Source organism: Mastomys coucha, unplaced genomic scaffold (assembly GCF_008632895.1).
Source record: "Mastomys coucha isolate ucsf_1 unplaced genomic scaffold, UCSF_Mcou_1 pScaffold6, whole genome shotgun sequence".
Lineage (NCBI taxonomy): Eukaryota > Metazoa > Chordata > Mammalia > Rodentia > Muridae > Mastomys > Mastomys coucha.
The window spans coordinates 13,843,776-13,870,586 of NW_022196912.1; the positions used below are offsets into that span (position 1 = coordinate 13,843,776).

The 26,811-nt window shown below is 42.7% G+C and overlaps 1 protein-coding gene across 6 annotated transcripts in view; it reads left to right on the forward strand.

Annotated features, from left to right (window-relative positions):
- Window positions 1–26,811, forward strand: part of Cdkl4 (cyclin dependent kinase like 4) — a 70,063-nt gene that overhangs the window by 35,426 nt on the left and 7,826 nt on the right. For 2 of the 6 annotated variants that reach the window (XM_031356109.1, XM_031356111.1), the window contains 2 exons: window positions 1,384–1,518; window positions 10,103–11,893. In XM_031356109.1, coding sequence (XP_031211969.1) covers window positions 1,384–1,518; window positions 10,103–10,204 — 237 coding nt within the window. In that variant the 3' untranslated portion in view covers window positions 10,205–11,893. Of the gene's footprint in view, window positions 1–1,383; window positions 1,519–2,076; window positions 2,299–10,102; window positions 11,894–26,811 lie in introns of those variants that run through there. The other 4 variants (XM_031356112.1, XM_031356113.1, XM_031356114.1 and 1 more) reach the window with 3 other exon arrangements.

Genomic DNA, 26,811 nt, shown 5'->3' on the forward strand with positions numbered 1-26,811 from the left:
AAAAAAAAAAAAAGAAAAGAAAAGAAAAGAAAAGAAAAGAAAAGAAAAGAAGTGAACTCCACTTTAGACATTGCGGTCTGTCTCTCGCATCCTGACTCCAGGCTTCTTGCCAGGTTTGAAGCTTGCTTGCTGAGAGGCACGCTTCCAAGCACTGGTCCACATTATCAGTGGTCAAAAGATTAGTCAAGCAAGACACTGTTCTCAGCCCAAAGCTCCGGAGAACTCAGAATGGCAGCCTCTTCTCAGACTCTGAAAATGCTCTTTAAATAAACACAACTCATATAGTAGACTGTATCTCCATCGACTGGAAATCCCACATAAGAATGTGAGTGAACTCAAGGTGTATTTGAAAGTGTGGTGGGAGCTGGAGAGATGGCTCAGAGGTTAAGAGCACCAACTGCTCTTCCAGAGGTCCTGAGTTCAATTCCCAGCAACCACATGGTGGCTCACAACCATCTGTAATGGGGTCTGGTGCCCTCTTGTGGTGTGTCTGAAGAGAGCAATGTTGGTATACTCATATGCATAAAATAAATCTTTTTTTTTTTTTTTTAAAGTGATGGTTAGCTTTACTTGCCAATGTGTTATAGCCTAAAATCACATGGCAAATGAGGGATTTTCTAAATTAGGTTGGCCCATGGGCAAGTCTGTAGGAGATTACATTGATTAAATTCAATTAAATTCAGGTGGGAAGCCCTGTGCACAGTGGGTAGAACTATTCCCTGGGCCTCAGCTCCGATTGTGTAAGAGTTGAGAAGCTGAAGTTGGGCACTAAGGTGAAGCTTTAATTCTCTGATGTCTGCTCTTTTGGATGTAATGTGGCCAGTTGCTCCAGAGTTCTTGGTTTTTTTTTTTAATCTCTTCAACAACATCGATACTAGTATCTAACATATAAAAGGTACTTATTATATATCACTGAAATAAACTAAATAGATGAATGTCATTTAATAATAAATCTACATAGTAATTTTCAATTTACCAGAAGCTGACGGTTGATACATTTTGTGTTTTCTCAATTGTCCATCTTCAGTCTGATTTGGGGTCATTTATCTGTGTGCGTATGTGCACACATGCCAAGTGTGTGAAGGTCGCAGACAGCTTGAGGAAGCTGGTTTTTTCTTCTCCTGTGGGAATTCCTGGGACCCAACCCTTGTCATACTTGGCAGCAAGCACCTTTACTCTGAGCCAGGCAACCAGCTTATGCTGTTCCTTGAATCAAACCCAGAATCTCATGTGTGCTAGACAAGGACCCTACCACCTATGCCCCAGACTGGCCACTTGCTTTCTTAAACCATGTTTGCCAACTCGTTCTCTAGAGCTTTGGGTGCACAGTAACCAAATGAGCCAACCTCTTAATCCTATTTTGCTTTTTCTCCCTTGCCGAAGGGGTGTCTGAAGATGAATCCTGACGAGAGGCTGACCTGTGCCCAGCTGCTAGACAGTGCCTACTTCGATTCTTTTCGAGAGGATCAAATGAAAAGGAAAGCCCGCAGCGAGGGAAAAAGCCGAAGGCGCCAGCAGGTACCTCTTGGTTCCCAACTTGAGGCGATAGAAAAGTACTTTGGTTTTTCCCTTTTCTGCTTTCCCAAATGAGGCAGGAAGAACACCAACACTTTGGTTGCTGCCGTTCTGACTTAGTTGTATGTATCTCAGTAAACATTGGTGATTGCAGTAGTAAAACCTACAACTGTGAGCTTGTTGAAGAATCTGACTGTAATCGTTCATGTCTACAGCAGAGGCTGTCAATCAAGTCTCCCAGGTCAGAATCCAGTTCTTTTTAGCTCAAGTGACCCTCCTGTCTCAGCCTCCCAAGTAACTTGGATTAGAGGTGAACAGCGTTGTGCTCAGTTTGCCCTTGAATCAAATGTTGCATCCTTTCTGTTATACTGATTGGATATTCAACCTGCCAGATGATGTACCTAAAACCTAACAAGGGTACCCTGACCACAGCTGGGTTGAATTTCACCACTACTGGGACAGACTCCACCCCTTCTGGTAGCCTCTATCTGCCTGGCTCTTGCCCATGCATGCAACCAAGACTGTAGGCTTCTCCTAGAAGCCAAGTACTAACTTTTCCAGATCAAAAGGAAGAAAGCAGAGCTGGGAATAGTTTGGTGATGGAGCACTCACCCAGCAACCAAGAGCTATCATACTAGCATTACACAACAAGATGGCAGACTCTCATGAGAAGTGATGACTCTACAGAAAACTTCAAAGTTAAAACATAAACTTTATGATAGTAGGTTTGTCTTGGAGTTTTTTTCCTCATCAGTATCAAAAATAAATCATATCTAACATATAAAAGGCACTTAACACATATCACTGCAATGAGTTACTACATGAATGTTATCAATAAGCTCATGTGGTAACTTTCAATTTAACATTGGCTAATGAATGAGATATTTGTGTTTCCTTAATCTTCCATCTCTGGTCTAATTTCTGGTCATTTATTTGTTCATTACCATGTGTTCCATAAAGGAAGTGTAGCTGGGACAGAAGGTCATGTCCACCATTCCTGAAAGCATCAAGAAACTTAGTACTCCTTTATCTAGGGATTACTCTGCAGATCTTGTTTGAGGGTAGCCCTCCCCTCTCTTTTTCTCCATGTCCCTTACGTCTCACTCTTGGACCGCTTGGCCATCCCAACACACCCTGACGTTGCTGTTCTCTTAATAAAGTCCTTTCCAGGGTTTATAGAGAAGTCACTCCTTCCCTGTAATACAGGCCCAGTCATATTTGTCTCTTATACCTATAGTACCAGCTCTGGCTAATACTATCACCCACCCTCCACCCAGGCCCAGTCTCAGTCTCCAGGCCCTTTCTCCTACTCAACCTCCCTCCTAAAGGGTGCTTATAGATCAGTGTCCTTTCTCAGATGGATGGCTGCCATTTTTTTTCATTATATATAAAAGAAGGGGCAAGGAAGGAGGAGGAAGAAGGATAAGTCACACAGGGGTCTGTTTGCTCCTGTCGCTTGGCCACACGAGTTCAAGTATGAACCCAGATGTAGGCTCTAGATTCTTTTGCAGTAAGCAATGACTTCCTTAAGACCAGTGTCAACGGATATAGGAAAAGGCCTCAACTTTTAAAGCATGATATGAGCAGAAATCTTATCTCCAGGGATTCTTGTGGAATAGCTGGTTGAAGTCTTTTAAATAGCAACTGCGCACTCAGAAATACCATACTGAAGTAAGTAAAACAGCACATCTGTGGGAACCCCAAAATAACTCACAGAACCAAATTTTTCTTCAAGTATCAGAGGAGCACAATTTTTAGAAAAGGGAGCAAGCATAATTTTATTTTTTAATTGGATGTTTTATTTACTTACATTTTAAATGTTATCCCCTCTCCAGGTTTCCCCTCTGCAAACCACCTATCCTATCCCCCCTTCCCCTACTTCTATGAGGGTGTTCTCCACCCACCCACTCCTGCCTTATCACCCTAGCATTCTTCTATACTAGGGCATCAAGCCTTTACAGGACCAAGGGCCTCCCCTCCCATTGATACCAGATAAGGCCTTTTCAGCTCCTTCAATCCTTACCCTAATTCCTCCACTGGGGTCCCTGTGCCCAGTCTGATGGTTGGCTGTGAGCATCTGCATCTATATTGGTCAGGCTCTGGCATAGTCTCTCAGGAGACAACTGTATTAGGCTCCTGTCAGCAAGTACTTCTTGGCATTAGCAATAGTGTCTGGGTTTGCTGTCTGTATATGGGATGGATCCCCAGGTGGGGCAGTCTCTGGATGGCCTTTCCTTCAGTCTCTGCTCTACTCTTTGTCCCTGTATTTCCTTTAGACAGTAGCAATTCTGGGTTAAAATTTTGGAGATGGGTGAGTGGCCCCATCCCTTAACCAGGTGACCATGCCTAACCTCTGGATATGGTCTCCACAGGTTCTCCCTCCCCTTTGTGGGGTATTTCAGCTAATGTCATCCCTGTGGGGTCCTGGGAGGCTCTTGCTTTCCTGGCATCTGGAACTTTCTGGTTGCTACCCCCAGTTGCCCATCCCTCATTGCTACATACCTCTGTTCAGTTTCCCTACCCTCTGTATATCTCCTCTATCTCCTTCTATACCTGAGTATACCTCTTTTTCCCCTCCCCCTCCTTCCTTCCTCCCAAGTCCCTCCCACCCTCTACTTCCCTTGATTATATTGTTCCCCCTTCTAAGTAGGACTGAAGCATCCAGTCTTCCGTCTTCCTTCCTCTTTAGCTTCATGTGGTCCATGAGTTGTATCATGGGCATTCCACATTCTTTGCCTAATATCTACTATCAATGAGTACATGCCATGTGTGTTCTCTTGTGATTGAGTTACTTCACTCAGGATGATATTTTCTAGATCCATCCATTTGCCTGTGAATTTCGTGAAGTCATTTTTTTAAATAGCTAAGTAGTACTCCATTGTGTAAATGTATCACATTTTCTGTATCCATTCTTCTGTTGAGGGATATCTGGGTTGTTTCCAGCTTCTGGCTGTTATAAATATGGCTGCTATGAACAGAGTGGAGCATGTGTCCTTATTACATGTTAGAGCATCTTCTGGGTATATGCCCAGAAGTGGTATAGCTGGGTCCTCAGGTAGTATTATGTCCAATTTTCTGAGGGACCACCGGACTGATTTCCAGTGTGGTTGTACCAGCTTGCAATCCCACCAGCAATGGAGGAGTGTTCCTCTTTCTCCACATCCTTCCCAGCATCTGTTGTCACCTGAGTTTTTTATCTTAGCCATTCTGACTGGTGTGGAGGTAGAATCTCAGGGTTGTTTTGATTTGCATTTCCCTGATGACTCAGCCATTTGAGTTTCCTCAGTTGAAAATTCTCTGTTTAGCTCTGTTCCCCATTTTTAATAGGGTTGTTTGGTTCTCTGGAGTCTAACTTCTTGAGTTCTTTGTATATATTGAATATTAGCCCTCTATCCAATGTATGATTGGTAAAGGTCTTTTTCCAATCTGCTGGTTGCCATTTTTTTCTATTGACAATGTCCTTTGCTTTACAGAAGCTTTGCAGTTTTATGATGTCCCATTTGTCGATTGGTAATCTTAGAGCATAAGCTATGGTTGTTCTATTCAGCAAATTTTCCCCTGTGCCCATGTGTTTGAGGCTCTTCCCCACTTTCTCTTCTATTAGATTCAGCATATCTGGTTTTATGTGGAGGTCCTTGATCCACTTGGTCTTGAGCTTTGTACAAGAAGATAAGAATGGGTTGATTTGCCAGGCAGTGGTGGTGCATGCCTTTAATCCCAGCACTTAGGAGGCAGAGGCAGGTGGATTCCTGAGGTGGAGTCCAGCCTGGTCTACAGAGTGAGTTACAGGACAGCCAGGGCTATACAGAGAAACTCTGTCTCAAAAAACCAAAACAAACAAAGAAACAAACAAAAGAATGGGTCAATTTGCATTCTTCTACATGCTGAAGGCCAGTTAAACCAGCACCATTTGTTGAAAATCCTGTCTTTTTTCCACTGTATGGCTTTAACTCCTTTGTCAAAAATCAAGTGACCATAGGTGTGTGGGTTCATTTCTGGGTCTTCAATTCTACTCCTTTGATCTACCTGCTTGTCACTATACAAATCACTATTGCTCTATAGTACAGCTTGAGGTCAGGGATGGTGACTCCACCAGAAGTTCTTTTATTGTTGAGAATTGTTTTCCCTATCCTGCTTTTTTTTTTTTTTTTTTTTTTTTTTTTTTTTGCGTGATTTCAAATGAATTTGAGAATTGCTCTTTCTAACTCTATGAAGAATTGAGTTGGAATTTCAATGGGGATTGCATTAAATCTGTAGATTGCTTTTGGCAAAATGGCCATTTTTACTATATTAATCCTGCCAATTCATGAGCATGGGAGATCTTTCCATCTTCTGATGTCTTCTTTGATTTCCTTCTTCAGAAACTTGAGGTTCTGGTTATATGGATCTTTTACTTGTTTGATTAGGGTCACACCAAGATATTTTATATTGTTTGTGACTATTGTGAAGGGTGTCATTTCCCTAATTTCTTTCTCAGCCCATTTATCCTTTGAGTATAGGAAGGCTACTGATGTGTTTGAGTTAATTTTATATCAGGCCACTTTGTTGAAGTTGTTTACCAGCTGTAGGAGTTCTCTGGTGGAATTTTTGGGATCACTTAAGTATACTATCATATCATCTGAAAATAGTAATATTTTGACTTCTTCCTTTCCAATTTGTATCCCTTTAACCTCCTTTTGTTGTCTAATTGCTCTAGCTGGAAGTTTAAGTATTATATTGAATAAAAAGGGAGAGCGTGGGGAGCCTTATCTAGTCCCTGCTTTTAGTGGGATTGCTTCAAGTTTCTCTCCATTTAGTTGGATGTTGGTTACTGGTTTGCTCTGTATTACTTTTACTGTGTTTAGCTATGGGCCTTGAATTCTTGATCTTTCCAAGACTTTTAACATGAAGGGGTGTTGAATTTTGTCAAGTGCTTTTTTAGCATCTAATGAAATGACCATGTAGTTTTTTTTTTCCTTTGAGTTTGTTTATGTAGTGGATTATGTTGATGGATTTCCCTATATTGAACCATCCCTGCTTCCCTGGAACAAAGCCTACTTGATCATGGTGAATGATCATTTTGATGTGTTCTTTGATTCGGTTTGCTAAAAGTTTATTGGGTATTTTTGAATCAATATTCATGAGGGAAATTGTTCTGAAGTTCTCTTTCTTTGTTGGATCTTTGTGTGGTTTTGGTATCAGCATAACTGTGGCTTCATAGAACAAACTAGGAAGTGTTCCTTCTGTTTCTCTTTTGCGGAATAGTTTGAAGAGTATGGTACTAGGTCTTCTTTGAAGGTCTATAGAATTCTGTACTAAACCTATCTAGTCCTGGGTTTTGTTTGTTTGTTTGTTTGGTTGGTTGTTTGGTTGGGAGACTTCTAATTACTGCTACTATTTCTTTAGGGGTTATGGGACTGTTTAGATGGTTTATTTGATCCTGATTTAACTTTGGTACCTGATATCTGTCTAGAAAATTGTCCATTTCATACAGATTTTCTAGTTTTGTTGAGTATAGGTTTTTGTAGTAGGATCTGATGATTTTTTAAATTTCTTCAGTTTCTGTTGATATTATCTCCCTTTTCATGTATGATTTTGTTAATTTGGATACTGTCTCTGTGCCCTCTGGTTAGTCTGGCTAAAGGTTTATCTATCTTGTTGATTTTCTCAAAGAACCAGATCCTGGTTTTGTTGATTCTTTGTATAGATCTTTTTGTTTCTACTTAGTTGATTTCAGCCCTGAGTTTGATTATTTCCTACTGTCTACTCCTCTTGGATGTATTTGCTTCTTTTTGTTCTAGAACTTTCAGGTGTGCTGTTAAGATGCTAGTACATGCTCTCTCCAGCTTCTTTTTGGAGGCACTCAAATCTATGAGTTTTCCTCTTAGCACTGCTTTCAATGTGTTCCATAAGGTTGGGTATGTTGTGCCTTCATTTTCATTAAATTCTAAAAAGTCTTTAATTTCTTTCTTTATTTCTTCCTTGACCAAGCTATCATTGAGTAGAGCATTGTTCAGCTTCCATGTGTATATGGGCTTTCTGTTGTTTTTGTTGTTATTGAAACCCAACCTTAGTCCCTGGTGATCTGATACAATGCATGGGATTATTTCAATCTTCTTGTGTCTGTTGAGGCCTGTTTTATGACCAATTATACAGTCAGTTTTGGAGAAGGTACCATGAGGTGATAAGAAGAAGGTATATTCTTTTTTTTTTTTTTTTTTTCATTTTTCGAGACGAGGTTTCTCTGTGTAGCTCTGGCTGGCCTGGAACTCACTCTGTAGACCAGGCTGGCCTCAAACTCGGAAATCCACCTGTCTCTGCCTCCCAAGTGCTGAGATTAAAGGTGTGCACCACCACTGTCCAGCAGAAGGTATATTCTTTTGTTTTAGAATGAAATGTTTTATAGATATCTGTTAAATACATTTGGTTCATAACTTCTGTTAGTTTCACTGTTTCTCTGTTTAGTTTCTGTTTCCATGATCTGTCCATTGCTGAGAATGGGGTGTTGAAGTCTCCCACTATTATTGTGTGAGGTGCAGTGTGTGTTTTGAGCTCTAGTAAAGTTTCTTTTATGACTGTGGGTGCCCTTCCATTGGAAGCATAGATATTCAGAATTGAGAGTTCTTCTTGGTAAATTTTTCCTTTGATGAGTATGAAGTGTACTTTGTTATCTTTTTTTAATAACTTTTGGCTGAAATTCAATTTTATTCAATATTAAAATGGATATTCCAGCTTGTTTCTTGGGACCATTTGCTTGGAAAATTCTTTTCCAACCTCTTACTCTGAGGTAGTGTCTGTCTTTGTCACTGAGGTGTGTTTCCTGTATGTAGCAAAATACTGGGTCCTATTTACGTATCCAGTCTGTTAGTCTATGTCTTTTTATTGTGGAATTGAGTCCATTGATGTTAAGAAATATTAAGAAATAGTGGTTGTTTCCTGTTATTTTTGTAGTTTGAGGTAGAATTATGCTTGTATGGCTATCATCTTTTGGGTTTTTTGAAGGAAGATTACTTTCTTGTATTTTTTTTTTAGGGTGTAGTTTCCCTCCTGTTAGAGTTTCCATCTATTATCCTTTGTAGGGCTGGATTTGTGGAAAGATATTGTGTAAATTTAGTTTTGTCATGGAATATCTTGGTCTCTCCATCTATGGTAATTGAGAGTTTTGCTGGGTATAGTAGCCTGGGCTGGCATTTGTGTTCTCTTAGAGTCTGTATGACATCTGCCCAGGATCATCTAGCTTTCATAGTCTTTGGTGAGAAGTCTGGTGAAATTCTGATAGGTCTGCCATTATATGTTACTTGATCTTTTTCCCTTACTGCTTTTAATATTCTTTCTTTGTTTTGTGCATTTGGTGTTTTAACTATTATGTGACAGGAGGAATTTCTTTTCTGGTCCAGCCTATTTAGAGTTCGGTAGGTTTCTTGTATGTTCATGGACATCTCTTTCTTTAGGTTAGGGAAGTTTTCTTCTATAATTTTGTTGAAGATATTTACTGGCCCATTACTTTGGGAGTCTTCACTCTCTTCTATACCTATTATCCTTAGGTTTGGTCTTCTCATTGTGTCCTGGATTTCCTGGATGTTTTGGGCTAGGAGCTTTTTGCATTTGCATTTTCTTTGACTATTATGTCAATGTTTTCCATGGTATCTTCTGCCCCTGAGATTCTCTCTTCTATCTCTTGTATTCTGTTGGTGATGATTGCATCTATGACTCCTGATCTCTTTCCTAGGTTTTGTATCTCCAGGGTTGTCTTCCTTTGTGACTTCTTTATTGTTTCTATTTCCAGTTTTAGATCCTGGATGGTTTTTTTCAATTCCTTCACCTGTTTGGTTGTGTTTTCCTATAATTATTTAAGGGATTTTTGTGTTTCCCCTTTAAGGGCTTCTACCTGTTTACCTGTGTTCTCTTGTACTTCTTTAAGGGAGTTATGTCCTTCTTACAGTCCTCTATCATCATCATGAGATATAATTGTAAATTAGGGCCTTGCTTTTCAAGTGTTGGGGTTTCCAGGGCTTTCTGTGGTGGGAGAACTGGGTTCTGATGATGCCAAGTAGCCTTAGTTTCTATTGCTTATATTCTTGCCCTTGCCTCTTGCCATCTGCTTATCTGTGGTGTTAGCTGGTCTTGCTGTTTCTGACTGTGGCTTGTCCCTCCTGTAAGCCTGTGTGTCAAAACTACTGGGAGACCAGTTCTCTCTGGCAGGAATTTGGCTATGGAGAACTGTGGCACAGGGTCAGCTCCAGGCACAGATGAAAACTGGAAGGATCCTGTCCCAGGCTACTCCTTGGTTCCTGTGTCCTGATGGCTCTGGACAGGTCCCTCTTGGGCCAGGTTTTTGAGCAGAAGTAGTGGTCTCACCTGTGTGCTCAGGTATGTCAGCACTCCTGGGAGACCAGCTCTCTCTCAGCAGGATTTGAATGTGGAGAGCTGTGGCACAGGGTCAGCTCCAGGCTCAGATGGAAATTGGAAGCAAGCATAATTTTAAAATTGGTAACTTTTGACATCTTTGTTCTGTGTATGTGCTGTTGTTATTTTGACACATTTAACCCAAGTGGTACCTATGGAATGGTTTTCAGTTTACTCTCTCATGTTTGTTTTGTTCTATTAGAGTCAACTGCCGCCTCTTATACCTGGAAGCTACATCTCCCCCACACCTGATGGAAGAAAACAAGTCATCCAGTTAAAATTTGATCATCTTCCAAACATTTAGGGAACCTGTCCTTCCCAGCGCATTCTTTTAGTATGTATACATATGTATAAGACAGGAATCCTGACTGTCTCAAATGTAGTGAGCTATGTGAATGTGAGGGCACCTCTGATCACCACGGGCTCTTCCTCCCCTGTGCTTTTTCCATGCCAACTTCATCTCCTAGAACATTCTCTTTAAATGTTGCAATGCCAAAATGGCACATTTGAAAGAGAAGCTTCCAGTTTCACTGGAGCTGGGCTTCCTTAGGCAGCTGATACTGTGGATCTGTGGTCTTAACGCTTCGACTTAGGGGAAGACTTCCACAGAGCTGTCTCACTTCAGCTGAGCATGGTGTCCTGAAGCAGACCCACATCTGCTGGCTGCTGTTTGTGGAGGGGATGTCCCTGAGCCTCCTCACTGGAATTCCTTCTCAGTGTAGGGGGCTTTTACTTTAGCCTACGTTTATGTTGCTGCCGCATGGTGATTGTGAAAGATGGTCTAGGTTTATCTCTTGACTCCACAGCAGAAGCTGTTCTCCTCGTGAGGAGCTGTTTGGGGCTGCTACTAAAACAAACTAGGGAAAATTCCAAACATGGCCAGTAGTGGACAGATAACCAGCAATCACCCGCCGCACCCCAGCACTGCCCCTGAATCCCTGGCTGCCTACTCTAAGGCTATCCTGGTTCACCAGGTTTTCTCTTTCTTTTTTTCTTCTTTTTTTATCTATTTGAACATATGAAAAAGAAAAAGAGAGGTGAGAGAAGCCTCATGTGTGACAGTCAGAGGACAAGCTGGAGGCCAGCCTGAGCTACATAGCAAGGTCTTTTCTCAACACCCACTCTCTAAGGTTGTTTGAACCAAAGTCCATGCTGCTGCTTGTATAAAATATGAATAATTCCTACATATGTAGAAGCCATTGTTGTCATTGTTGAAATATCTAAAGATCTTGGTAGAAGTAGAAGTGTACAAAATGTTCTTCATGTTGGTGGATGTCTTAGTATTTCATTTCTGACCTCATTACAGTTAGATTAAAACATCAAAGGATGAGTATGTATTACTCTACATCTTAGAATTATACCTGTTTTAGCTACATTAAGCTTTATGAAAGGCTGGGGCCATACCATAACTGAACCTGTGGAGTTCTTGCCTGTGTGCAGGAATCATTGGGTTTTGTCTCCAACATGGAATAAAACAGTTGTAGTCATGCCTACCTGAAAATAGAAATTCAGTCACTGTCCTTGACTACATATAGAGTTCAAGACAGTGCTGGGCTAAATTTCTCCAGGCCTGATGGTCTGTGTTTGTATCAAGGGGCAGGAGGGGAGAGTCCAAGGTCAAGGCCAGCATAGTAAGTTGAAGCTCTTCAGCAAAACAAAAGCTAACTGATAGGAGTTGTTGACGTAGTCCCTGCCTGGAGAAGGTGCTTAGATTACTTTAGAATGCATTAATGTAGAAGCTGGGCTATTTCAGATCACTTGAAATTGTAGCTGTTGTTAATTAGCACTTAATAATTAGCATTATGGTTGTCCAAATTATTAGAGTTTACTATAAAGTGGTTTTGATTGAATTATATTAAACATATAATATTATGGATTTTAAATTTTAACTTAAGGTGTTTAGGAAAGCTATGTAAGGATTAAACACTTTAGTGACTGTATATTTGTATATATACCTTGATTGTTCTTTATTTTAATAAAAGTCGGAAACATTTCTGTCTCCTAACTTTTATTCAAATCAATGATTATTATCTAATGCTTCATACTTAAGTGAGAAAAATTGTCCCCTGTCTCTGTGAATCCCACCACATGCTTTCCAACAGGTTGCGGTATCTGAATGGCTGACTCAGACTGGAAGAGCAAAGTGCTCTTGTGGGGATTTTTACAAATGGAACACTAGCAAAATCTGTTCCAGGCTGGCCAGCCAGATGCTTAGCCCTGAGAACATCTTGGCAACTTTACCAGGAGGCTGAAAGAGTCTTTCTATTTTAATTTAACAGCATATTTCTCTGCCCCTTTATCGTCCGACAGAATGCAGAGTAGTCATGCATCTTTAGTTTCAGCTTGCAGCGTGCTGTATGTGGGCTTTCAAAGAGGAAATGGACTCAACAGCAAATGCAGAGCAGCGATCAGAGAGAGAAAAGCATCCATACTGAGTGAGGGAGTGCCAAGGCTGCCTCACGTCTTTTCTATCAAATTAATCTTTCTGCTTTCCATGTATGGATGAGTGTGTATGGGTGTGGGTGTACACTCATGTGTGCATATATGTGCGCATGTGTATGCATGTATATGCATGTAAGTGTGTACATGTGTATGTGCATGTGTATGTGCTGTGAATGTGTGCATGTGTGTTTGCATATGGGTATTTGTGCTTGTACATATGTACACACACATTTGTGTGTATACATACATACACCTGTGTATGGCATACTCACCCAGTGGGCACATGTGGAAGTTAGAGATGAGAGATATTTTCCAATCCTTTCTCTACATTATTCTTTTTTTTTTTTTTAAGATTTATTTATTGTTATACGTAAGTACACTGTAGCTGTCTTCAGACACACCAGAAGAGGGCGTCAGATCTCTTTACGGATGGTTGTGAGCTACCATGTGGTTGCTGGATTTGAACTCAGGGCCTTTGGAAAAGCAATTGGTGCTCTTAACCACTGAGCCAACGCTACAGCCCTCTTTACATTATTCTTAAATATTTATCTATCCATCCGTCTATCCATCCATCTGTCTGTCTGTCCATCTATCCATCCATTCAACTGCCCGTCCATCCATCCATCCATCCATTCATCCATCTATCCATCCATCCACTCCTTGCCATCAAGAAGTGATGACCCCTTCATCCCATCTCACCTTCCATACTGGACTGAGCCTTTAAAGCCTGGCAGCTCTCTTTCTTCTGTCTGAGAAGGCAACCTAGCATGCCTGAGGCCCTGAGTTCAAACCCCAATACTGGAAAAACGAGTATTATATGAAACAATAAGACAATTGTATTGGCCGGGCATTGGTGGTGCATGCCTTTAATCCCAGCATTTGGGAGGCAGAGGCAGGTGGATTTCTGAGTTTGAGGCCAGCATGGTCTACAAAGTGAGTTCCAGGACAACCAGGGCTACACAGAGAAACCCTGTCTCGAAAAACCAAAAAAAAAAAAAAAAAAGACAATTGTATTAATATGCTTTGTAACCTAAGAAGCTATAGAAGTATTAATTATTCTCAGCACCCTCTAAGACTTAAAATTTTTTCTTTAATTAACTTGTTTCTTTAATATGTGGGGAGGGGCATGCATGCCGAGGTGTGTGTGTGTGTGTGTGTGTGTGTGTGTGTGTGTGTAGGTCAAAGGTCAACTTAGAACCTAGCTAGCACAAAGGTGGGAGGGGTGAAGGACGATTTCTAGGGAGGGGGCAGAGAAGCAGCAATAGCTTATCACTAGAAACAAGTCCATGCTTGTTACCTGCGTCCAAGCCACTGGCTGGGGATCTCTACCATCCTCCGTCGCCCCCTTTCCCATTTCTAAATATATTCCAGGACTGCTCAGGCACACATCTGGGCACCCTAGAGTCTCGGCTCTTCCACTGCAACACAGCAGATTGTGTATGAGTATGTGTGTGTGTGTATGTGGGGGGACGTGTTGTTTGTTTGTTTGTTGTTTTTAAAAGATTATTTTTTTATTTATTATTTATTTATTTTATGTATGTGAGTACACTGTCACTGTCTTCAGATACCAGAAAAGGCCATCAGATCCATCACAGATGGTGAGCCACCATGTGGGTGCTGGGAATTGAACTCAGAACCTCTGGAAGAGCAGCCAGTGCTCTTAATCACTGAGCCATCTCTCCAGCCCCAGCAGATTGTGTTTTGATTTTTGTTGTCTGTCCTTGCTGCTGCTGCTGCTGCTTTGTTTTGAGACGGGATCTCTGGTTGCTCAGCCTGGTCTTGAGCTTGCTCTGTAGGTAGACAAGGCTGGCCTAGAACTCCTAATCCTCAGGCCTCCACCCCCATCCTCCAGTTCTGGGATTACAGGTATTCATCACCACACCAACTATTTTGATCTCTTTGTGACTTGAAGTTGAGCAAACCCAAAACTAACTATGACCTACTAAATGACCTGCCTAAAAGAATTAAAAAAAAAATTGCCCCCAATATGCTACATGAGACTCTATCTCAAGAAAGAAAAAAAGAGAAAGGAAGAAAGAAGGAAGGAAAGAAAAGAAAAAGAAAGAAAGAAAAGCAGGAAGGTAGGAAGGAGGGAAGGAGGGAAGGAAGAAAAGGTTTAAAAATGTCGAAAACAACAAGGCAAACCATTCAGCTAGAGCTGACTGCAAAACCATCACACAGCTCCTAGACTGTGCTCCTTTTCTCAAAAATGAAAGTTGAAAGTTGAGGGGTTTTTTTCTTTTGTAAAGCAACCCCAGGCTTGAAATATTAATTGGTGCCAGCGTGGGACCTAGCCTTTCTTTTCTTCCAAACAAAGCCACTGGTAGAAATAAGAACCTTTGGCCTCTAGAACCAATCATGCTACTAACTGCTGTGACCCTCAGCAGATCCATCGTAGGCAATGAGCAGTCAAGCAAGATGGTTTTTAGGATCTGCCCTGTTCAGGTGCATTGTGAAATGACACGAACAGCTTTTTCTTAGGTCTGTTGTAAATGGAATGGCAAAGTGAGGACAGAGAAGAGTGCCTAGCCAGGGCACATGCTCTACCAGCTCTAGCTTCTTAAGTCCTACTGCTAGAGTCCTGTAGTCTTTCCTGCCTGCAACAAACAAGCTAAGTTTTGTGGTGTAGAATCCTGGGTGGGGTTGCTTTACAAAAGAAAAACAAAAACAAAAAAACCAAACCAAAATAAAACAAAAAACCAAGCCCAACTTTCAACTTTCATTTTTGAGAAAACAAGCACTATCTAGGAGCTGCTTAGTGGTTTTGCAGTCAGCTCTGGCTGGGTGGTTTGCCTCATTATCGCTGTTGTTTGGTCTTGCCTTAATGAGCACACTCAAGTTCTTTGGCCATAGACAATGGCAGATCTCAAGTAGACCGGGATACCCCTCTGGAATGAAAGAATGCCTAGTAAGTGCACAGCAGGCTCTCTGATGAGGAATGTGAATGGTAGAGAGAATGCCTCTGAAGTCCAAACCCAAACGGAGCTTGAGTTTTCCACCGTGGTATTCTAAAGAACAGGAAACCCCTGGATTCACAGGAATAACAACTAACTACTCTGTATAATTTTTTTCCAAATATTTTCTCACATTTTCTCTCAAGAAATTATCAAATTAAATGTTTAATGAGTGCTTTGTCTAATCATCCTTTAATAGTGTTTTGCAGCTGGATTGAGTATTTTACAAATTTTCTATGATGAGTGTTAAAAATAGCACTGGCTTTTCTTCTTCCATAAATAATATAGGCTACGAAGGCAATCTGGAAAGCATAGATAAACCCAAATTAAAAAAAAAAGAAAAGAAAAAAGAAAGAGAAAGGAAGAAAGAAACAAAGAAAAACCATGTAACAAAGAAGAAAGACTCACTCATGACCTCCAGAACTAGAGATAATAATGGCTGCTTGTATTCTACACATGTACATTTTAATCTGTTTTGTACAGACACCTGTGTTTCACAGAAATAAAATTACACTGGCCATAACACCATAGTTACACCTCTTGTCACTTTGAAATACAGTGAATATTTAAATCTGTTACATTTTCTTAACGCTAGAGAGATGGCTTAGTGGGTAAGAGTGTACTCTTTGTAGAGTGCTTGCAAAGGATTCTATTCAGTTCCCTACCACCCACACATTGTCGCACAGCCATTTATAGCCCCAGTTCCAGGGGATCCAGTAAACTTACACATGGTGCACATACATGCAGGCAGGCCAAACATTCATATACAAAAGGTAAAATAAATAATTTTAATTTTTAAATATTCATAATTTTATAGGCATTCAGTTACTCAATTTTTGCTTTTTAAATCGATGCCTTGAGTATCCATATAGCTGAATCTTTGCATGCATCTACTGGATGAGATTTCCAGCTAGATTAACAGCTCCAAATGGAACTGCCGGGTCAGCAAGTCTGCAGCGTGTTACTGCTTATGATATGCATTGCTAAGACACTCCTCAGGAAGGCAACCTCTCTTCCTAGCAGTGGTATGAGGCAGTGGCCATTGCCCACACTTACAGCAGGGTTGCACGTTAGTAACCTGGGGACTCAATGTTTCTGTGGTACTGAAGAGTGGCGAGGCTCTGCTGAGGAATCAGGCCATGCTGCCGACCACCTGTTCTCTCCATCAGTTTCTTTGTCATGTACACATGTGCTCATAGTTTCTTAATTTGCTGAAATTGCGTAAGAAGTGATGGCTAACAGGATAGATCAATATGGCTGTGTTCCAGAGCCTCCTCTTCATAGTCCTATATAATATAGTATTCTTCATATTTAATATCCATTTTGGCTTTCTTTGGGTGATTGTGTTTGTTGTTCTTGTTGCTTTGAGACAGGGTCTTATATAGCCCAGGGTGGCCTCAAACTTGTTATGTAGTGGAGGATGACCCTGAACTTCTGCCAGCACCTTCTGAGTGTTAGAATTACTGGGGTATGCCAGCAGTCCCAGTCTCTGCAGTGCTGGGGATTGAACCCAGGGCTTAATGCATGCTAGGTACACACTGCTGGCTGAGCTAACCATCCTCTGTCCTTTTGTTTTAAATCTGTTTTTAACTTAGCATACACTATGATGGTGGCTTCTGTTGTAGCATTTTCATTCATACCTCTCATTATATTTTGTCCTCATTTGACTCCTCCCCCATGGCCATCCTCCATGTCCCTTGACCCTATCTTACCCACTCTTTCTCCCCAAATATGTCCTCTTCTTTTGTGCCACATGCATTCCATTGCCTGCTATTTTCCCCTCTCCCTCCATGTTTTAGGATTCCATCCTTGTTTTTCCAGTCCCCTCCCTACTTCCATGATCTACACACATACACATGCACACACACACTCATATACACACATATACATGCCCATACACACACACTGGTATACATGCACATGTGCACACACATGTACACACACATGCACACACACTACAAATTTAAATTCCATAAATGAAGGAAAACACTCTGCCTTTGTTTTTCAAAATTTGGTGTACTTTACATAACAGAATGATCTCCAGTTCTATCCATTTTCCTGAAAATGTCATTATTTCATTCTTTATGGCTAAAAAGAATTCCATTGTGGGGCTGGCGAGATGGCTCAGTGGGTAAGAGCACTGACTGCTCTTCCGAAGGTCCTGAGTTCGGATCCCAGCAACCACATGGTGGCTCACAACCACCCGTAATGAGATCTGACGACTTCTTCTGGTGTGTCTGAAGACAGCTGTAGTAAATTATGCCAGAGCGAGCAGGGTCAGAGCGAGTGGGGTTGGAGTGAGCGGGGCCCAGTAGAGGTCCTGAGATCAACAGCAGCCACACACATGATAGCTCAGAGCCATCTGTACAGCTACAGTGTACTCATACACATAAAATAAATAAAAAATTCTTTTTTTAAAAAAATTCTTTTTTTAAAAAAAAAGAATTCCATCGTGTAAACAATACCACATTTTCTTTACCCGTTCCTCCACTGATGGACATCTAAGCTGATTCTATTTAACTATTATGAATATTGTAGCAATAGACATAGATAATATAGTATCATTTTTTAATGTTTTTATTACAGCACGCGCTTGTGTGTGCATGTGTGCGTGTCTGTGTGCCTGTGTGTGCATGTGTGTGTATGCGTGTGTGCCTGTGTGTGTGCGTGTGTGTGTGAGTGTGTGCATGTGTGCATGTGTGCATGTGCATGTGTGTGTGTGTCCGTGTGCGTGTGCGTGTGGTGTGTGCCTGTGTGTGCCTGTGTATATGTGCATGTGTATGTGTGTGTGTGTGCCTGTGTGTGTGCCTGTGTATGTGTGCAGGCGCGCGCGCGCGCGCGCGTGTGTGTGTGTGTGTGAGTGCATGTGTGTGTGTGCATGTGTGTGTGTGCGTGTGCGTGTGTGCGTGGTGTGTGCCTGTGTGTGCCTGTGTGCGTGTGCATGTGTATGTGTGCGTGTGTGTGCATGTGTGCATGTGTGCGTGCGTGCGTGTGTGTGTGCGTGTATGCGTGTGTGTGTGCGCAGCGCGCCTGTGTGTGCATGTGTGTGTGCATGTGTGTGTGTGTACATCTTCACATGCCATACCACACATGTAGAGGTCAGAAGACACCTCACAGGAGCTAGTTCTTCCCCTCTGCCCAGGTCTGGGGACTGAACTCTGGCCATCGGGCTTGGCCGCCAGCACCTTCACAGGCTGAGCCATCTCTCGGGCCTCAATAACCATATTTTTAAAATTAAAATAGGTGGTCCTGGGCAGTAGAGGTGATGTTTGGGTGTCTGTTCTCAGAGCCCCCGTTCTAATGTCCACTAGGCACTCCAAGGTGGACCTCTGTTTACCATCTGTCATTGAGGAAGACCAGCTTTACTAAAGGTAGAACATGTATCCCTACACAGAGGATTATGTGTTTAATGAAAAATAATACTTGTGTATACAATTAATTGGATAACTAAATAAGCTGGGGGAAAGAGAAGAGGGAGAAGCAGAAGCAGATTTCCTAGTAAGCCATTTCAAATAAAATGTGTGGACACACTCCAAGAGTCAGGGGTCAGCTCCCTTCCCTTTGAGTGCGGGCCTTCATGACTCTAAGGAGCAGACCATGGGAATGAGGAAGCAGCGATGTTAGAGTGGAGGGGCCTGGAGGCGCCACCATAGCCACGTCATCCAGGTATCACCATTGAGAAATCATGATGTCCTATCTTTGACCCTCAGTCTCAGCCCTATAGCCCATAACCTCAGTATTACCATAAGAAAGAGCATCAGATGAACCCATACGGAGGGAGACATCTGCTAAGCATCTGGTCGCTACTCCACAAAACTGTCCAGGACAGGAGCTAGAGAGTGGGTCAAAGGTTAACAGCACTTTTGTAGGTTCTGTCCCCAGCACCCCAGTACAGTAGTGGCTTCTCACCTGCCTGGCATCTATCTGTATGCAGTGTACATATATACTCAGGCATACGCTCATGTACATTGTCCTGCTTGATTGGTTTGTTGATTTGGCACATGCTAGAGTTATCTGGAAAGAGAAACCTCAGTTGAGAAAATGCTTCAGGTTGCCTGTATGCAAGTCTGTGAATTTTCTTGATTAATGATTAATGTGAGCAGACCCAGCCCACGGGGGCAAGTGGAGGCATGGAAGGATCCCACCACAGGCAGGTGGTCCTGAGTTGTACTGGAAAGTAGGCTGAATAAGCCATGAATAACAAAAACATTAAACAGGATTTTAGCTTGGTCTCTGCTTCAGTTCCTGCCCTGACTTCCCTCTGTGATAGAGTGTGTGTGTCCTGAGAGTGGTAAAATGAAATAACCCTTTCCTCCCCGAGTTGCTTTCAGTCATGGTGTTTTATTACAGCAATAGAAACCCTAAGACATACATAAAACAAATATAAGTGAATCTTTAAAAGACATATGCTTATTAGAGCTGAGGATATAGCTCCCTGCATAAACCAGGTGTGGCAGGCGACATGGTGAAGCCAAGAGGATCAGGAGTCCAAGGTCACCCTTGAACTAAAAAGTTAGTTCAAGAGAGCCTGGGTTATAGGACTCCATCTGTCAAGAGTGAGTGTCTGAGCCAAGCAACTGTCATCTTGGGGCATTTGGCTCCACTCCCTTGTAAAAGCTCATCCCAGCTGGGCTTGTTGTCAGTTTACATCTCCGCCCAGAGGGACAGACTCTGGCAGGAGATTCTTGCCTTGAGTATCCAGCTGCTCCGTACCATCTGGCACTGCTGCAGATGGCCTGGGGGAGGTGCTAAAGTATAGAGAGGGTATAGAGAGGAAGGTTTGAATAGTGGGGCTCCATCTAGGCAGCTGTGGGGAAGGCCTCAAGCTTGCTGCAGAAGGCTTTCAGGCGCAGCTGTTTGAAGACGGAATGTCCACACTTCTGTGACCTCTCACCTTAACGCCATAGCGAAACCCAGTGAGCTTCACTGGTTCCCCAGAGCAGGTGAACTTTGGCAAAATTGTGCCTCAGCTTGTTCTTCAGACCTTGGGAGGATGGATAGACAAAACCCCTGGGAACACATCTCAATCAATCATCAATCAAACAAACACAAAAACTGTCAAGGTTATGAAAAAGAAGGACAAAGAAACTACCACAGATAAGAAGAGTAAAGAACACAGATCAGGGAAGAAATGCGTGGTCCTGGGCAGGATAGTAGGACAAGGGAGGGGGAGGAGCAAAACTGGCTTGATTGTTTTTTTTTTTTTGGTTTTTTGTTTTGTTTTGTTTTGTTTTGTTTTGTTTTGTTTGGGGGGGGGTTGGTGGAAAAACTAGAGAAATCCAAATAAAATCTGTCAATAGTAGTATACCACTGTTAGTTTGGGCACCATGGTAACCTACAATGGTACATTAGACATACCTCATGTATCATGGAGGAATTGCCAGTATAATCATGACGACTTTTCTATAAGTCTAGAGTCATTCCAAAATAGATGGGTTTTGTTTGTTTTTAAGGTTGCTTGCTTCAATACGATCACTACCATAATGAAAGAGACAAGGCCCAGCCACGGTAGGCTTTTAGGACTATCGGGCCTGAACCCGTCTCTCCTCTCCTTGACATTGTTTCCCAGCATCCATCTGGCGATGACAGAAGGGAAACTCAGACGGGACAGACAGAATGATCTTGAAAGCCTGTTCCTTCCTCTGGGACTGGCCTTCCAGTTCCTGCAGGACCGAATGAAAGAACCATGGTGAATTCCTGTACCTTGTTTCTTTCTAATTGTTGGCAAGCAAAAGAGACATGGTGTGGGTGTGTGGGGTTGATCCCACAGTGGAGAAGAAAGGGGAGTCAAAATCCACAGCACATGACCTTCCTCTAGTCTTCTGGTGGCCATTTCTCTAGTATCTCTTTGGATCAGGAGCCAGAGCCAGACCGCTTCTCTGCTTCCAAAGGCCAAGTTACTAGGACAAAGGGCACAATGGTTGTGTCATTGCAGGGATTTGTAAGAGCAAATGGCAAGCCTGCATCTGACTATGATTATTTCCTGCACATTTGAGAGAGGCTACTCACAGATTTCAGGCTGGCAAAGCTCTCTAGCACTTGGTCATTAGGTAGGTTAGTTTGAATTGATAACTCATGAACACCTATGCATGTTATTATTCTATAAATCTTACACAAATATGATCTCCTCAAAATGGCTAAATAAGGGACACATCAAAGGGATAATCATAGGTTGTTTAAGTAGACCAACATATATTGATATTGAACAGTCTCAAAGAAGTATAAAAAACCAAGACCAGAGTAGCATGTCTAAAATGCCACCATACACATATCCATATTGGTAGATTCAGATATTAAATAATGATATAGATGTAGCTTGTCATCATTTTGGTAGGATAAAAATTCAACATATCTTTCTTTTGTGCTTAGTGTATGTGCATATATGTATATGGGTAGAGGCTAGAGGTCAAAACTGGTTATCCTCCTTAACAGAAGCATGGATGTGTGTGTGCACATGTGTGTGCATATACACTTGCATGTGCATGCGTGTGAGTGTGTGTGTGTTGAAACAGTGTTTCTCCCTGAACCCTGCATTCATGGATTGGCTAGACTTGACTAGACTTTGGCCTCCAGGGACCAGCCTGTCACTGCCTGCTTACTCTAGGCTCACAGAGCCACCTAGTACATCCACTTTGTTTCTCACACAGAGGCTGGGCATATAACTCAGGTCCTCATACTTGCCCCATGGGCACATTCTTACTGACTTATTTCCAGACTCTCATTTTCTTTTTTGATTTCATGATGTAGACAGGGGACGTAGGCATTTGTAGGCCTTGCTGAAGCTAGGATTCCCTCTCCTTTCCTCCTTCCTTTGCTCTCTTTCACATTTATTGAGAGGGGTGAGAGACATGAAGGTGAAGGTCAGAGGATAGGTCAGCAGAAACCATTTCTCTCTCTCTACAATGAGGGTTCCAGGACTAAAACTCAAGAAGTCAGGCTAGGCGGTAAGCACTCTTACCGACTGAACCATCTAAAAAGTTCTGAACCATCTAAAGTTCTGGAAACTTCTAAAGTTTGGACTTCATTGAGTCTTGCTAGACTGTATAGCACAATGAATTCAAAGGTCTTTGCTGTCTCCAGCAGCAGATGTTTGTGTCCTACTCCTGTTTGGGGTCAGCTTCTGTGATCTGGCTGCCTCAGGTCTCATCCAGGTTGTAGGTTGGGAACAGGTCTGAATGACTTATCAGGGACTCAGGCTACACTGGAGGCCCTGACAGGGGACAGTCCTTTCTTGGGTCAGAGGCCAGAGGGCCAAACAGCTCAGTGGAGAGTCACATTGCCTCCAGATTTCTGTGCTCAGCTGTGGCAGGCAGTCACGTCTGCTTACAGCTCATCTATTTTCCCAAGCAAATTGAAGAGCCACACCCAAGCCAGGTAAGTTTCTCCAAGCTGTAGAGTCTACAGGAAGGAGTTGACTAGATGTCCTCCTCACATCTTTGTTAGGACATATCATCCATAAATTTGATTTCACAAAAATATGAATGGTAGCCTTGACAAAGGACTGGCGTACTGGTTTATTGTTGTTGTTTTGTTTGTGTGTGTGTTTTTTTTAAAATAGATTTGACACAAGCTAGAGTCATCTGAGAAGAGGGAACCTCAGTTGTGGTAATGTTCCTGTCAGGTTAGTCCATACACAAGCCTGTGGAGAATTTACTTCATTGAGGATTGTTGTGCAAGGGCCCAGCCCACCATGATCAGTAGCATCCCTGGCCAGGTGGTCCTGGGGTGTATAAGAAAGCAAACCAAGCAAGCCAGGAGGAAGATGCCAGTCTCCACCACCTCCCCATCAGTTCCTGCCTCGGTTCCTGACCTGACATCCCTTAATGGTAGGATACAACTGTAAGCTGAAACAAGTGCTTTCCTCCCCGAGGGCTTTTGGTTGTAGGGTTTATTGCAACACTAGAATGTGAACTATGACAATTAGGAAGAAGGAAGACAGAGGCAGAAAATAACAATGGCATAAAACAAAACTTTCACATTTGAGTATTCCCTTAGAGATATAAAACCCAGCCAATGCCCAACTACGGGGGATCTTTTCCCTCCAGGTTCACTCTGTGTATGGGGGGCTCTTCTCTGCCTCACTACAGACCCATCTCTCACTTCCTCAGCCCTTCACTCTCTCTAGTTCTTGGATCGGTGTTCTGAAATTTAAGCAGGAAGTCGGTGACCCAACAAAAGATTAAACATGCCTGGTTCGGTTATCTCTGCTTACATAACAACCCCAAAAGTGAGGGCTAAAACCATCAGCAGTAGCATTATCTCCCACAGTTCTCTGGGGTTAGTTAGGCTCAGCAGCCTGATTTCTTTGTGCTGGCTCCTCAGACCCTGGAACTCATGTGGCTGCCCTCAGATAATCCAGGACTGGCTGGGGCCTGACCAGCCAATGATTCTTTGATGAGGGCCACCCTGGTCTCTACTAGAAGGTGGAGAATGGCTGATTCACTTGGACAGTCAGTCCAAGTCTCTCTCTCATTTAGGCTCATTATATAATTACCTCATTGATCTGCTTACAGCTCCAAAATGTGTCAAAGCAGAAATGGCCAGGCCTTCAGACTGAGGCCCAGAAATGGCAAGCTGCCATTTGTGCCACTTCCTATAATTTCTGTGAGTCCCAGGGCCAGTCTGAGTTTAGTGGAGCAGGGGGATTGCAGAAGCGTGACAAACGTAGAAATCTGCTGAAGCCGTTCGGGGTTGCTCATTAACCACATGTTTAAGACTGACCACTTGGGATCAGGAAACCTATGGGGGGGGGGGGCTCATCTGTGGAGAAAACTGATTGTCTGTAGGCCTTCATCTAAGACAGTGGTTCTCAGCCTGGGGGTTGAGACCCCCTGGCAAACCTCAGTCTCCCAAAGTGTTTATATTACAATTCATAACAGTAGCAAAAATAATTTTATGGTTGGGGGTCACTACAACACAAGAACTGTATTAAAGGGTCACAGCTAACATTAGGAAGGCTAAGAACCATTGAGCTAAAGGGTTGGGGCCTCGGAAAATTTCCCGCATCCACATGAGCCTGTCGACTAGTGTGGTCCTTAGGCAGGTCTCATTTGTGCAATGGAATTGCTGAGATTTCATGGGTGCAGCATCTCTGTTGTATGTGGAAGTCAGTCTCTCAAATCTGGCTCACTGGTCCTTTGGCTCTTACAGTCTTTTTGGTCCCTCTTCTACAATGTTCCCTGAGCCTTAGATGTGGGGTGGTAGAGTAGGCATGGAAACTGAGGCTGGACTCCCGGTGTTTGTTCATTCTCTCCATTTTGACCAGTTTTACGGATCTATGCAAAAAAATGATTCTCTGATAAGGGATGAGAGTTACACTTCTCTGTGGGTATGGAGACAAGTATAAGTATTTAGGATATAATTATTAGACTACAGTTAGAAACTATACTGATTTAGGGAGATGACAGTGGCAGGGTCCCTCTGTGGTCTATGACTTTTCCAGTCCAGGTAGCTGGCTAGATTTACAGTACCATGGATTCCTTCTTGAGTGAGCCTCACGTCTGACTAGACAGCTGTTGGTTACCTCCAAGATGTACGTGCCACTATCACACTATTGGGGATATATTGCCTGGCCAGTGTTTGTCCTGGTTTACAGTGACTTCAGGCTTTATCACCAGGTAGGGGTGTTGATTCTTTTCTTCCATGGCACTTGAAAGGCTCCTCCTGATAGAGTGGGAGCCAGATGCTAGAGGGGTGACCCAGTCCTTAAAGGTCAAGGCTTACAACCAACAAGTTAAGAGAGCTAGGCCTGAGTGGAGAAGCTCCCGCTTGAGCTCAGTGCCTCTGAGTCCCGTGTCTGCTGTGTGTGGTGTCTTCAGCAATCCTACCTGGAAGCTCTGGGAAGCAACCAACAGCAAGAGCCTCTATTGTTTGGGGTACCTCCTGGAGCACCCTGACTAACCAACCACTAGAAGGGAGGTTTTCCAGGCCTGCCACTGGAGTTCCGACAGCCATCCTAATGTGTTAGAAAGTCACACCCTCTCGTGTTTCTGATTTGCATTTCCCTAATGTCTGATGACACTGAATATTTTCCCACACTTATATTTTCTATATAGCTTTTTAATTTTTAATTTTTTATCAACTTGACACAAACAGGGTCATCTAGGAAGAGAGAATTTAGTTGAGAAAGTGACTCCATTAGACTGTCCTGTAGGCAAGTCTTTGGGGGATTTTTTAAAATTATTATTAATGATTGCTATGAGAGCCTGCATGAGCAGTGCCACCCCTACGCAAGGGTTCTGGGACACGTAAGAAAATTAGTTGATTGTGAGCTGGGGAAGCAAGCCAGTTAGCCAAACTCCTCCTTTAAAGAAGCTTCCACGGCTTCTTTAAAAGTCCAGGGCTGGTCTGGCGTGATGGCTCAGCAGGTAAGAGCACTGACTGCTCTTCCGAAGGTCCAGAGTTCGGATCCCAGCAACCACATGGTGGCTCACAACCACCCGTAATGAGATCGGATGCCCTCTTCTGGTGCATCTGAAGACAGCTACAGTGAATTACGCCCGAGCGAGTGGAGCCGGCAGAAGTCCTGAGTTCAACTCCCAGCAGCCACACACATGATGGCTCATGGCCATCTGTACAGCTACAGTGTACTCATATAAATAAAAATAAATCTTAAAAAAAATAATAAAAATAAAATGCGACTATCTCTTTAAAAAAAAAAAAAAAAAAAGTCCAGAGCCTCTCAACCCTGGCTGGGGACACAGTTCCTGGGCATGACACCTGAGGCAGTATCAGGCCTTCCCACACAAGCACACATGTACACATGCTCACACAAAGGGAAAGGGAGGGGTGAGGAGGTTTGGGGGTTTTTTGTTTGTTTTTTTATTGATTGTTTATTTTTGTTTTTTTCTGGATAGGGTTTCTCTATGACGCACTGGTTGTTTTGGAACTCTCTCTCAGACCAGGCTGGATTCAAACTCTACCTGTTTGAATCACGCGGGAGCCTCTCCACTTAGGCCTAGCTCTCTTAACTTGTTGGAGTTTGAGATCCACCTGCCTCTGCCTCACCAGTGAGACTAAAGGTGTGCACCACCGCCACACAACTGCGTTTTGTTTGCTTTTTGCTTGTTTTTCTAAGCACCAGAATCCTGGAGCCAACAGACAGACAGTGTCAAGCCCTTGAAGAGCTAGGTTTCTATCGGACTTTTAGAAGCTTGCCCAACAGTTTGCTTGTTTTATTTAGCCTTTCTGATTATTCTTTTTAGACATCTATATCTTTTCTACTCAAATTAGCTTAGTTCTGTTGTTTTCAAACAAGAGCCCTGGTAATTTCAAGAGACTATATTTTCATGTTTGAGGCTATAACAAAATACCTTACATTGGGTGGTTAGAAACTGGTTTTGTTTTTAAGATTTATTTTTGAGGTTGGGCATTTTGTCTGTGTGCCTGTGTACCACATGTGTGCCTATTGTTACAAGAACTCAGAAGAGAGCTTCAGATTCCCTGGAACTGGGGTTGTGAGCCACCACATGGGTGCTGGAATAATCCAGGTCCTCTGGAAGAGCAGGTAAGTGCT